General features: G+C 42.3%; 1 protein-coding gene across 11 annotated transcripts in view; it reads right to left on the reverse strand.

Moving 5' to 3' along the window:
- SEC31A (SEC31 homolog A, COPII component) overlaps positions 1–13,925 on the reverse strand; it is a 69,737-nt gene that overhangs the window by 3,681 nt on the left and 52,131 nt on the right. For 6 of the 11 annotated variants that reach the window (XM_073340521.2, XM_073340527.2, XM_073340523.2 and 3 more), the window contains 3 exons: positions 9,590–9,645; positions 6,578–6,850; positions 4,806–4,925 (listed from right to left, as the gene is read on the reverse strand). In XM_073340521.2, the coding sequence (XP_073196622.1) occupies positions 4,806–4,925; positions 6,578–6,850; positions 9,590–9,645 (449 nt within the window). Of the gene's footprint in view, positions 1–4,805; positions 4,926–6,577; positions 6,851–9,589; positions 9,646–11,541; positions 11,581–13,925 lie in introns of all 11 variants that reach the window. The other 5 variants (XM_073340520.2, XM_073340522.2, XM_073340519.2 and 2 more) reach the window with 1 other exon arrangement.

Below are 13,925 nucleotides of genomic sequence, written 5' to 3' on the forward strand. Positions count from 1 at the left end.
CACCTGTGTTCAGCAAATGGCACAAAGTCACAACACAAGTCGGCAGCAGAGCTGCAAATAGTTCTACTGACTCCCAGTTCCCTGTTTTAACCACTAGACAACACTGTCTTTCATACCAAGTCCTGTATTTGTACATAGCCTGGTAGAGACTGCCCATGTGCTGATGATATCTATTCCTCAAATATACGGAAGGACTCATGACAGCTTTTCCAGCTACTGTGTCCAGGGAATGTTTGCTCTGCCCAAGAAAATCTGAGAGATTTTTAAAGAATTAAACAAACGACTGGGCTGATGCCCCAGAAAAAGTGACCTTTTCATATGCAGAAAACAAGAAAAAGTGAAGTGGTGTCAGAACGTGAACTGAATTTTCTTCAGGCCATTCTTACGTTTGCTGCCCAGAACGGAGAAAGTAGAATTATGGGAGCAAAAGGCCAGACTTCTTTATTGTATTTGACTTTTGCTCCCATCCCGCTGTAGAGAAAAGCATTGGGCAATCAACTGCTACTGAATAGTCACAAGTAGTATTCTGAAAACTATCAAAAGGAAAATGAAGGGACTCTTTCCCACCTCCCATGAAGACAACCTGTACAGATCTACCAGGAAATGGTTGGGATGAGAAACAAGAGGAGGAGGAAACAGACTATGATACAAGTTGGTATCAAACCAAAACTACATCTCCAGTTTAAATTTTAGATAGCGGTTCAGTAAATATGACACAAAGCCAATTTGTGAACAGTCCACTGAATGCTTACTACAAAGCCATTATTGTATTCCAGCACCAACATGTCAGTTTATATTAATAATGGAAACCTGTGTCTCTGTCACTGGTTAAACACATTCAGCATACAGGAGGCCAATAGCCACTCAATCTTCCTTTCATAACCTACTTACTGTTGGCACAAGCTGAGGAGTAAATATGATTCTTTACAGCTGCAGTGTTATTGACTCAACGCAAATCTCTCTCTTGGAGTCTCACCACTATTTCCATTGCTTACTTAGAAATGTTTGTTTTCTTTGGAATTGGAGTGACAACTCAGGAAATGCACTGAAGCTGTTAAAAAGATCATGGACTGGCACTTGCAGTAAATAAGCCAGGCACAGCTGTTGTACTTTACCGTAATAAACCACAGTAAAATGTTTCTGCAAAAGTAGTAGGGCTCTAGTCTAGTCTCTGTACGTTGCCACTAGAGGGCAGCATGATTAAACACTTGAGCAGATCTGAAATTCCATCCTTTAGAGCAGGGGTTCTCCAACTATTTTTGCTGGGCCTCCCTTTGAAAGTATTTCAGGCTGTGATGACCCCCGCTTCCTCCCCCATACCAAGCCATGCCACTCTTACTTTGGCGCAGCGCTGCCTTCAGAGCTGGGCGCCCAGTCAGCAGCCACCGCTGTCCAACCGCCCAGCTCTGACAGTAGTGCAGAAGTAAAGGTGGCAATATATCGACCCCCCCTACAATAGGCTTACAACCCCCTTTTGAATCAGGACTCCCAGTTTGAGAAACATTGCTTTAGACCGCAGTGGTCACATGGTATGGGAGGACATTGGCACAACCATCTATTACTACAGAGACAAGAGACACTGAATAAACCCAATGATTAAAAACTAAACAATACTTTTCCCCCTCTCCCCTTCTTCTGAAGCCTGTTTGTTATCATGACACACACGTCACCTTGTGACACAGAGGCCCATTGATGCCAATAAGTAAAGGGTTCTCTGAGCTGGGTCAGGAACTCCTAACAGGCCTGACAAACTCACTACACCTAACACATTGCTGCTGTATAGAATACCATGTGAGATCTTAAATGAAAGCCAGGATGATGCTGGCCAAGAATACCATTGTGAAGTGTGTGTACTCATTATATTTAAGAAGTTATGTCAATATGCTGAAAATATGTCCTTACAAGTTTGTGTCCAGATGTTAGTCCCCAGCAAAGGTGAAAAACTGGTTTAGCCAGACAAGGGATGTGTATTTGCATGACTGCTTAGGTTCATATATAGATTAAGCATGGTAAGCCAAACACAATGGGAGCTACACTTGGATTTCAAGTCAACGTATGGATGTGAAATAAACAGACCTGCGGGAAGACACCTTGGAGCCAGCTCCCCAAGAAGGAAATCTCAGGGGTCTCCCCATCTTTGGGGACAAAATAATGAGTTTTGGGAAATATACGGAAAAAACTAAAAGACTTTCTGTCATCTATTGACTGAGGAAACTGCTTAAAGGGCAGGAGGTATTCATGAAAACCAGTATCTGAGCTATGACTAAAACAGCTCTGTTAAAGACTGAATCCTTAGGAGAGAACAGATTCTTTCAAATAGGAAAAGGTGACCATCCATAAGTATAGACCTGGGATTGCATTTTATGTTTTCTTTTATTTGAAATCTATTCTTCTTCTTATCCTTGCTCGCTAGGTCTTAAAATCTTAACCTTCATTTAGAGGTCATAGAATCATAGAATATCAGGGTTGGAAGGAACCTCAGGAGGTCATCTAGTCCAATCCCCTGCTCAAAAGCAGGACCCATCCCCAATTAAATCATCCCAGCCAGGGCTTTGTCAAGCCTGACCTTAAAAACTTCTAAGGAAGGAGATTCCACCACCTCCCTAGGCAACGCATTCCAGTGTTTCACCACCCTCCTAGTGAAAAAGTTTTTCCTAATATCCAACCTAAACCTCCCCCACTGCAACTTGAGACCATTACTCTTTGTCCTGTCCTCTTCCACCACAGAGAATAGTCTAGAACCATCCTCTCTGGAACCACCTCGCAGGTAGTTGAAAGCAGCTATCAAATCCCCCCTCATTCTTCTCTTCTGCAGACTAAACAATCCCAGTTCCCTCAGCCTCTCTCATAAGTCATGTGTTCCAGACCCTTAATCATTTTTGTTGCCCTTCGCTGGACTCTTTCCAATTTATCCACATCCTTCTTGTGGTGTGGGGCCCAAAACTGGACACAGTACTCCAGATGAGGCCTCACCAATGTCGAATAGAGGGGGACGATCACGTCCCTCGATCTGCTCGCTATGCCCCTACTTATACATCCCAAAATGCCATTGGCCTTCTTGGCAACAAGGGCACACTGCTGACTCATATCCAGCTTCTCGTCCACTGTCACCCCTAGGTCCTTTTCCGCAGAACTGCTGCCTAGCCATTCGGTCCCTAGTCTGTAGCTGTGCATTGGGTTCTTCCGTCCTAAGTGCAGGACCCTGCACTTATCCTTATTGAACCTCATCAGATTTCTTTTGGCCCAATCCTCCAATTTGTCTAGGTCCCTCTGTATCCTATCCCTGCCCTCCAGCGTATCTACCACTCCTCCCAGTTTAGTATCATCCGCAAATTTGCTGAGAGTGCAATCCACACCATCCTCCAGATCATTTATGAAGATATTGAACAAAACCGGCCCCAGGACCGACCCCTGGAGCACTCCACTTGACACCGGCTGCCAACTAGACATGGAGCCATTGATCACTACCCATTGAGCCCGACAATCTAGCCAACTTTCTACCCACCTTATAGTGCATTCATCCAGCCCGTACTTCTTTAACTTGCTGACAAGAATACTGTGGGGACAGTGTCAGGTTCGTATTTGTTTTCTCTATAAAGAGATTGCCGTGCTGCGTTGTTATAAAGGATCTGATCCTGAGTTGTTCTAGTCCAGCTGTGCGTACTCTGTGCCTTCAGGGACAGCTTAGCTTGTAATTCCCGTGCGGGCCCAGTGACAAGGGCTAGATATTACGGAGGGGGATGCTGTTAGATGGGGCTCAGGGTGTGATTGTGACTAGCCCGCATAGAGGGGGTGGGGTTGTGGACACCTGGAAGTCAGTGCTTGTCTGGGGCCACAGGCTGTTGGTTTCAGGGAGCTGATCTACAGCAGGCATCAGGCAAAGCTGCTTCATGCTATGGGCAGGTGGTGATGAGGCACCTCACACCCTGAATACCCCTGGGGAGCGTCATACACTTATCAAAAATGGAGGCTTAATATGATCCTTCTGCCCGTCTCTCAGCTCGGATGCACAATAGCCTCAGCGAATACCCACCTCGGCATATGAGGTTTCTTGCTCCAGTTAGAGGAATGGGCTAAACAGACAATGACATGCCAAATCAGATTAGCGTAGCTCCTACCTTAAGGGGGCGGGTTTAGTATGAAGAGAGGCAGAGGAATCCTTTTCTCCTAAACAGAAATAGAGTGGGGATCCCATTGCTCTCCACCCCCGAACCCAGACCAGAGCTCCAGTTCTTCCAGCCAGAAGGGAGCCCAACGATGCCACTAATACCATGAAAGGAATTTGCCCTTGTGGACAGAAGGAATTCCTTCCTGCCTTTCTCCCGGAAGCAGTGCTCTATCTAGGCCTACTTATCCAGCGACAAGGTGACCCAGACCTGGAGCCATGTTTCCCGTGTGGTGGGGCAGATCGTTAGCACTAGGTCACAGAGCTAGTAAAGATTTGAGGTGGAATCCTGCTCCTGCTGAGGTCAATGGGAGTTTTGCCATTAACATCAACGCGGCCAGGATTTCATCACCCTTGATTCTTTGTTTCCCATTTGAAATGCCTGTGGTGCTTTGCTGTGCTGCTGCTGAGCGGCTGCCACGTTCCGTCCCCAGCGTGGCTGCCTCTCCATGGTGCACGTGGGTCTCTGTCTACAGTCTGTGTCTGCTTTATGTCTGTAAAGTGCCGAGGGATCCCTTGGGCCAGAAAGAGTTAAAACGAATGAGAGACTTATCACTGGTTAATGCAGCCACCACGGTGTACATCGAATTAAAATTATAGAGTGCTGCTCCACTAATGGATCACCAATGCAAAGACCTACTGGATCTGTGGCAGACGACAGGCATCTCTGGATCAGAGCTTCAAATGTGGTCTTCAGAATAAGGTGCTCATCAGGAATAGGCTTCTTTGTAATCTTCTCCGCTGGCAATGACTGCACATGCTAAAGAAGAGAAGATGGGGTGTTAAAGTCACTTTGGAAACTCCTCGGGAATTGTAGGTACTCTATCATTGTTTCTTAAACTCATCACAAGTTACTAACAATCTGAGCACGCTCACTCGCTCCTCCCTTCCATGCCTGCGGAGCTGAGATCACTGAAGAGGCAACATTAGCAGTGTCTCAGTTGGGGAATGCATCTGATATCTCTTCTTCAGCAGCAGCTGTGAAAAGCAGGGTAGTCGCAGGGAGAAGCGACTCGATTAGCCTGACTGCCTGGCTCAGGGTAGTAGCAAGTGCAAAGCAGCAGCAACTAGGTGTTTATGGTTATAAAGTGACAACCTTGAATGAAGATGGCGGATACAAACCCCATGATGCTCTTTCAGCTGTGTAAGATCCTGCTACTCATAGTGAGATGAACACCTCCTGGCATTAGTCTTGTTCCGGTTTGGGGAAAGGGGACGAATGCTCTGAGGTTGGAGTTGGTCAATATAAACAAAGGATGGGTGGGAGAAGGACACAGGACGTGCCTGTAATAACTGATTTATAATTTATGTCCAACTGGTTGCTATTGCATTGTTTGTCATGATTACCAGGGGTTAATTCCAGCAGGAGTTCCTGGCATCTCTGCAGGAAAGGGGATGATGGCTTCAGGTTGCCCCATTCACAGATACCAAATGAGACAGGCATCGCTACCTATGACCAGGTTGAGATCAACCGTCAGGAGGGGACCCAGTATGGGAGGTACTAATCTGTAAGCCAATGAAGAGGTCGTCAGGCAGGAAGCTGGAAACAAAGAACCTTCGGACTGACAAACAGAGATTCTAAAGCACGGGGAGGAAGACACAGGGATCATGGGAAGCAAAGTGAACCCCAGCCCCCAGAAGTGGGGGTGCCTGGGAGAATCTAGGTCAGACAGATATGCCTGTAGATTTGTTGTGTTAACCCTCCCGTTCCCTTGTTATGCTTGGCCGTACTATTAAAGTTACACAATACTTTGGTTTGTCAAAGCTGTACTGGGTCTCTATATTCACACTGGTCACAGCTGTGAAAGAAAGGCTGCTGGCAGCCAAATTTAGTCAGGCCTGCTCAGCCATCACGGTTGGTGCACAGGAGGCCGCAGCCCACCCTCTTGTCTGAGAGTGGGAGAATCATGAGATTCCACCCTGGAGACCTAAAGCCTTGAGGCCTAAAGTCTGAAGGGGTTGCATTCAGAGAGACCACTGAAGGGGCAGAGGTGCAGATAGCCTTGAACCGTGAGACGGTTTAGTCGATTTTGCCTTCTCTCTCAGCCTCTCTCTGGATTTGTCTACATGAGAAAGATGTACTGGTTCAACTTAAATTGGCTTTTATACCCATTTAAACCGTGCAAACCCCCATGTGCACATTCTTACTTCAGCTTAAGAGGGGCTTATTTCAGTTTAACAGAAACCAATTCCCAATCGACTTATGCTAAACCAAAACAAGAGTGTACACACAGCCTTTTGAATCAGTTTAGTTAAACCGGTGCAACTTTCTTGTGTCGTTGAAGCCTAAGATGAACAGAGAAAGTTCTCATTCTGTGTCTGTTCCGTGCCTATCACAATGAGTCCCCAATCCTGGATGGGGGGGTTAAGCACTACCGGAATACAAAACAACATCAACTTAATTGCCATTACCTGTATGGCATTGCCAATTGGAGCTCCTGGTGCCCCCTCTGTACTAGTTTTTGAGACAGCTGGAGGCACGACTGCCTGCCCCAGAGGCTGCTGAATAGGCTGGAACGGGTTTTGTAAAATGGGCTGCCCTGATGGAAGATGCGAGGGCTGAAACGCAGCCTGGGCTGCTGGTGGCAGTGAAGCGGGCGGCTGCTGCATCTGGGATTGTGGATCCAGCAGAGGGTTCATTATTGGGGATGTGATGGGAACAGGAGGCATGAAGTGATCAGGTGTCTAAAGAAAATCAAACAAGAAGTTTACCATGCCTTCTCTGCTCATTATTTCCACAAAAAGGGCTGTATTGTACTAACCCTGTCTTTCAAACATGATGTACCTGTAATACAGAAATGTAGGAAACAATCCCTTTCTCCCATCTCCTTATACATTCTGACTTATGACATAAATTGACATAAGTTGTACAAGTGACAGATAACAAGTACATAAAAGGTTTCAGAGTAACAGCCGTGTTAGTCTGTATTCGCAAAAAGAAAGGGAGTACTTGTGGCACCTTAGAGACTAACCAATTTATTTGAGCATAAGCTTTCGTGAACTACAGCTCACTTCATTGGATGCATACTGTGGAAAGTGTAGAAAATCTACTACACTAGATCTTCTACTACTGCTAGATCTTCTACACTTTCCACAGTATGCATCCGATGAGGTGAGCTGTAGTTCACGAAAGCTTATGCTCAAATAAATTGGTTAGTCTCTAAGGTGCCACAAGTACTCCTTTTCTTTTTGCAAGTACATAAAAGGTCTCTGTTCTAAAAATCTTACAATCTAAAACCCCAATCCAGCGAACACTTACACACATGCTTAACTTCAAGCCAAAGGGCTCGTCACCAACTGGAAAAGCATGTGATTAAGTGCGTACAGGATTGGGATCTACAGGCAGTAGTGGGTACCACATAGTAGAAGACACTCTAGAACTCACAGAGTGGCATACAGTCATTACAACGTGGCGTTTTACTTTCAAGAAAACGAAAGTGTAAGTGAGAATGAATCTCAGTTAATAGCAGAAAATTAACTCCCAAATATCCAGATTATTTAATGATAGCATTACTCAGATGGGAAATAGTCTATGAATACTTCATTTCTTATTGCTTTTTAATCTGTGTTTATATTTTAAGATCTTATTTGCAAGAACAGTTTTTTATTCTCATCTGTAAAGCGCCTACCCCACAGCTGGCACTATCCAAACAATACATCTTTCAAATGAGAGTCAAGCCTCTGGTAAACAGATTGCTATTAAGCCCAATTATTAATGCAGTTCAGAACTAGTGCCTAAATGTTTGTATGTACATACGCACAAAAGGCCACAAACGTGAGAGAGAGAGTTTGGGAGAGGAAAGAACAGATGACTAAATGGGATGCTGGCTTCTGTTACAACTACAATAACGTGAAAAACAAACCACAGTTAGACTTTCCACACTTTTTAAGGGTATTAAAGGAAACAACAAGAAAGTCCAAGATGCTAAGTGTAGTTCTGGTTTAATGAAACTGTAATTATGGCTGGTTGCTTGTCATGGCAAAAGACATGTTTTGGTCACAGCAAAAAAAAGCAAAAGTCACAGTTTTAGCTATAAAAAAGAAAATCATGGCCCTCACTGTTTTAATTAATAAATATTAAGTCATTAGTCATGGGAAATTATAAAAAAGGCTTGTTTGGGGGGAAAATGCAAAATATCCTTTATTTTATGATAAAAATTGTTTTAAAACCATTTAACAATATTTAAGTAATAGTTTAAAAACCATTAAGGAACGCATACTCTATTATACTGAAAATACACAGGAAATAAATCAGTGCGTAAATATTCATAATGGAAGCTTGGCTGGTACCAATTCGGGCAGGGTGACAAAGATCATGACTTTTTATTGAAATAACTCCCAAATCCTAAAGATCAGGTTGTGTAACAGAAGCCAGGGTTATGACCAAAACATTCCACAACAACAAATCCAATTAAAAAGACAGCATTTTCTAACCAATTTTTTTATTAATTTATCATCAGGGCGTTATCCAGACTGGTATGCTTCCTCCTCCTCTTTGAGAGTATTAACCCGCTCTAAAAGGTACCCCAGACTGACAGCTTTGGACACCAAAGCCCTGACTTTGTCATGTACAGGAACAGTGCAAGCTTCCTCAACTCCATCCTGCCAATGATGTTTGGTAATCCTGACCTGCACAGACAAACTCCAGGGGTTACTAGTTACTGTAGTTTTGTCTCCATGTACATTCACAACCTTATTCTGTGTGCTCAGACTGCCATGAAGAACTGGACAGATCACCACTATCTGATTTCATGTGGGCCACTACGACAGAATTTTGATCACTGCAAAATGTTCCACAATGAACCCAGAGGCTAGAATTAAAAGGCTCATTCTACCCTAATAAAAGTGTCCTGAGCTCCTCACTCCTGCCGTCTATGCTGGTCATGCTGCATTTTCCCACCCAGACTCTTTGATAAAGGTGAAGTTTTATATCATGGTCTCTCATCGTGACACTTGTCATACCATTAGTAAATACCAGGGGCCAGATCCTCAACTTGTGGACATTGTTGTAGCTAAAGAGAAGGTCAATGGAGCTATGACAACATACGCCAGCTCAGAGTCTGGCCCTAGGGAAAACATTCACAATTCACCTGCTTTTCTGCAAATAACAATGGTCCGTAGTACTTTTGTCCCAAACTGTGACCACCGATTATTAACAACAATTTTCCCAAGAACTCAGCCTCCTTTGGATGCATATTTCAGGGTGTTTACGAATGTATTTCAGGAGATAATATATGCTGAAAATTTACATGTCTTCCTTCCCTTTAAACACAACTTTTATTCACAATGCTATTAAATTGCTGTTTGATGATAACACTTCATTTTTTTCTTCTTCCAGCAATGTTTTTCATAACATTTAGTTAAGATACTGCTTTTTAAAATGCATCGTATGCAGTTTAGTGGGATACCAATCTCATACAATACCTTCTTCTTTGTAATTCTGTTCAAAGCAGGAGGATCATTCCAACCATTTTGAGGTCCTATAACAAAAAAAGGCAACATTAATCATTTGTTAGAATCCTAGAAGTTGGGGAATAGACCTATTTGCCACACTACACCTCCAAATTACTGCTCTAGCAACATCCAAAACTCTTAAGCAAGGCTGGCTCTGTGCCATAGTTGTAAAACTGGTGGTTATGTGACCTGATAACCAAAGTCTTGGTTCTCAGATCTGCTACTGCACCACTAATATTCATGATGGTAGAATAACACATCCCTTGTGCTAAGCAGCAAGCCCTGCAGTTCTTTACACTGAAAGCCCGTTCGCTGTATCTGCCTGAGAGAGGTTACTTTCTTTACAGCTAAGTTAGAATTTGACCTAGTCATCTTGAGCTTCCCCTCCTGTATATAATATAAATCACCTGAATGCATTAAATTAAATTCCTCGTAGACAACATAAAAAACAAACTACCAACCATCCCAAGAGAGCAACATTGCACTGCCAAACCTTCTGAATTTTGGCAATGTTGCAGGCAGAAACACAGTTAGGACCACACAGCCAAAGTATGTTAACATAGTCTCTCAGTTATCTATGAAGGTTTCACTATATCTGTTTGTAACAAAACAAATTAGACCATTTGCCGGGCAATTCTGTTTGCACAACTATGTTAACATTATGATAAAAGTTAATCAACAGTGGGCACCTCAGAGCAGTTTGGAAAAAAGCAGTTCATGGGCACTGAATTCTGCTTAAGACATTTTCTGAGAGTTGCTCCTCTGCTTTTTTGTGACGCATGTTTACACAGCAACAAGATGTGTTCTCCAACAAGAACAGAAGGAAAACAGAGAGGATACTCCAAGTGAAGAATAAACATCAGTAGGACTCTTAAAATCCTAGGTCACATTCACCCGTGCGTGCGCTCAGTCTAGAGATACAAGGCAGTCATAAACCAGGTTTACCCAGCCAGTTAAATAACATTTGTGGTCGTGTTGGGTCACAAAAGCAGAGTAAAGCTGCCTGAGCAGACTGGTGATTCTGGCCCCTTGCATTCAGGCCAATGTCGTAATAACGAGGAAAGAGAAATACAGAATATAGGTTATCTGAGCAGAACTGTTTCTAATAATTTTTTCAGTGGTTTTCATGACAAATCAGCTCATTAAAAGAAAGCGTTTTCTGTGTACTTGCAAAATTTGCAGTACAAAGCTTAGATTAGTGAATTAAAAATTGTTCCAGTATTTCATTATGCACATTTAATAGGGGCCACTGTATTAAAACTCAACATTAATGCTGCTTAAACTGGGGTAATGAGGATTTATTGTTCAAAGCCACAAAAAGCCAAAAGAAAAAAATTCAATGGACTTTTTCACCACAGTGTTTTTGTCTTCGTAAACTATGAATTCATGTTCACACAGTGGACTGTGTTACTTCAGTACAGACTTAGCTGGACTCTAAATTTAACAAGCACTTGAGAGTTTTGTTAAACAAGTTCCATACCCAGCATGCCTGTAATACCTTAAAGGGGCCTATTAAACAATTACTTAAAAACCTTCTTGTTAACCAAAACTCAGTCATATCCCCTGACCAACGAGAACATCAGGTATCATGTCCCCTAGCTAGCTGGCACATCAGTTTTCGTAAGATTTCAGATATGGAGAGCCTGGCTTTTGTAGCACAGACTATGACATCAATTTGTTTTAGCATTACTAATACTGGTAATAATTTTATAGAATTCAGTTAAAATGCATCAACTCATTTCTGTGGTTAAAAATTCCAGTTCTGGTATTATTTATGTTCATTAGGATATTATAAAATTTGATTCAATTAAAATTGTATTGACAAAGAGCGTTGAATTTAGTGTACTATGAGGGTCACATGCATTCCATTAATTTCATATGGTGGCTTAATTGATTTCCATGTTATACTGTAGCTAGTTCACCTTGCAGGGTAGAGGTCTGGTCTTGAGAAGACTGATTTTCTGTAGATAAAATGCAAAAATAACTAAGGCGTTTAAAAAAAGTAAACATACCCTAACCTGTAATTATTTTTCTCATTAGCTATTTCATTTCAGTAAGTGTGCAAAACTTGAATTTTCATCACCTGACAAAAATATCTAATAGAATTAAATAGCCAGTTTAATGACAACATTAATTAGTGCTATATGCTGCCCCATCAACCCTGCAGAATGACTTTCCTCTGCCCTCCCAAAACATGAGTCTGACTCCTTTCCCATTTAGGATGTCATCATTTCAAGTGGCTCCTAATAACTGTTGCAGAATCCTGACTTACTTTTGTTATCAGGCCAACTGAACCAAGAGACTACTCATCAGAGACAAAATTCCCTCATCACAATGGCTTCCACTCAGGAAAGCATTTAAGTATCTGCTCAAAGGGCTAGACTTCAGTAGGACTTCAGCACATGCTTAAGTGCTTTCCTGAATCAAGACCTGTATGATTATTTTGTATTTATACTGTGTGTCAATATCACATTTGTTATGATAGGAGCGTCCCACAGAAATATAAAGCAAGTTCCCTGCCCTAACTGAGCTGACAATCCAAATAACATGACACAGCAAGATATTTTACATCACCTACAAGGAAAAAGGGGAGCACTAGACAGCTATTCTACAGTATATTTAAGATTTGTTAGGCACCATCTGTCATTAACCCTGGTTTTTAGAGATTTATAATCCTTGCACAAACGTCTCACTGGACTGAGACGTGCAGTATCATAACCCCAAAAAAGAAGGAATACTGTGCAACACTAAAAATCACTTCATGCTTAAGATGGATGCCACAGATAGGTTTCTTAAACATCTGCTGTTGTGAAAGTCCAGATGGTTTAAAATGACATTTGAAAGCACTTACTTTCTAATATGATCTTATTGATATTGCTTAGCCTACCAATTTTTACTTTTTCCGTAAAAAAACTAATGGAAAAAACTGCGCGTGGAGTTCTAGCTTTTCTACCTGCATCTTCAAATGTCGCTGGCTTACTGCATATATCCTTTAATCTTAACGCATGAGATTTTTATTTTTATTTATTTATTTTGAATTAATAAAGTTTAAAAAGAAAAACAACCCACATCAAAATGATATTAAGATCCTGGATTACAACATATGAAAGCACAGAAATTCAAAGTCAAGGATCAAACCTCCATTACTAGGCATAACCATCCTGTTTGCTTAAATTAATACACTTTGGTAGACACTAAACATCATGGATTGAATAGAGACACTGGATTTATGGTTTATTACAACAATCTATACTCCACTAACAACCCCCCACCCAGCTGCTCCCTGCCCCCACTTCCTTTCCTCCCTATGACTGGAGGGGTGTTAATGGGCCACTTCACCTTGAATGGTCCCTTGAAATGTGCATTAACTACTTATGCTAAACAATCTGTTCCACCTTGTATTTCGCTGTGACTCCGATAAAGGGCAGGTCTACATACATACAACATGCTGCATCGGCGCAGCTGCGCTGCTAAAGTAAAGATGCTCCTACGCCAACTGCAGAGCTTTTCAACGCAGCACTATACACGGGGGGCGGGGCAGATGAGGTCGGTATCACTACGTCGCTTAGGGTTGTGGATATTTCAGATGCCTAAGCGACGTACTGATATAGGTCTGTAGTGCAGACTTGAAGAAGAGCTCTATGTAAACTTGTCTCTCTCACCAACAGAATTTGGCCTCATAAAAGATATTACCCCATCCACCTCGTCTCTCTGTTTGCACCTAGACATTTGGAGGTATAGCTATGACCTTCACGTTGGCTTTATGTTTTCATGTACTTAATATAATGGTGACATACTGAGAGGCCTTTTTCACTATGCCGTGCAGCTTCTGTGAATAGTGTTGGTGGCTAAGGCACGGTAAGTACAGTCTATTTATCAAGACTACTCTGAGGGGATGGAGTTTGAACAGACTATAGATTGTACTTTCAGCATTAAAAGAGCTTTAAAAAGCAAGTTTTCCCTCTCTGGTTGGTACAGTTTTCTGAGAGAAATGATCTAACAACCTGAGCAGAACAGTCTGTTGAAGGTTCCCTGAAACATCTTTTTTACAAAGTTCCCTCAATTGCAGCAATATGGTTCCCACCTAGCAGCCCATCCCTGTGCAATAGAGCAATTCAGCACTTAAGACGCAATGGGACTAAGCACGTGACTAAAGTTAAGAATGTGCTCAAATGCTCTGGTGAATAGGGATGGACTTAAACACACACTTAAAGGCTTTGGGGCACTGGGGCCTCAGTGCTGAAATCTGCTAATAATCAATTAAAAGAATTTTCAACACCCAAGTTTAAAAGTTTTAAACTTTACA

Source organism: Lepidochelys kempii, chromosome 4 (assembly GCF_965140285.1).
Source record: "Lepidochelys kempii isolate rLepKem1 chromosome 4, rLepKem1.hap1, whole genome shotgun sequence".
Classification (NCBI taxonomy): domain Eukaryota; kingdom Metazoa; phylum Chordata; order Testudines; family Cheloniidae; genus Lepidochelys; species Lepidochelys kempii.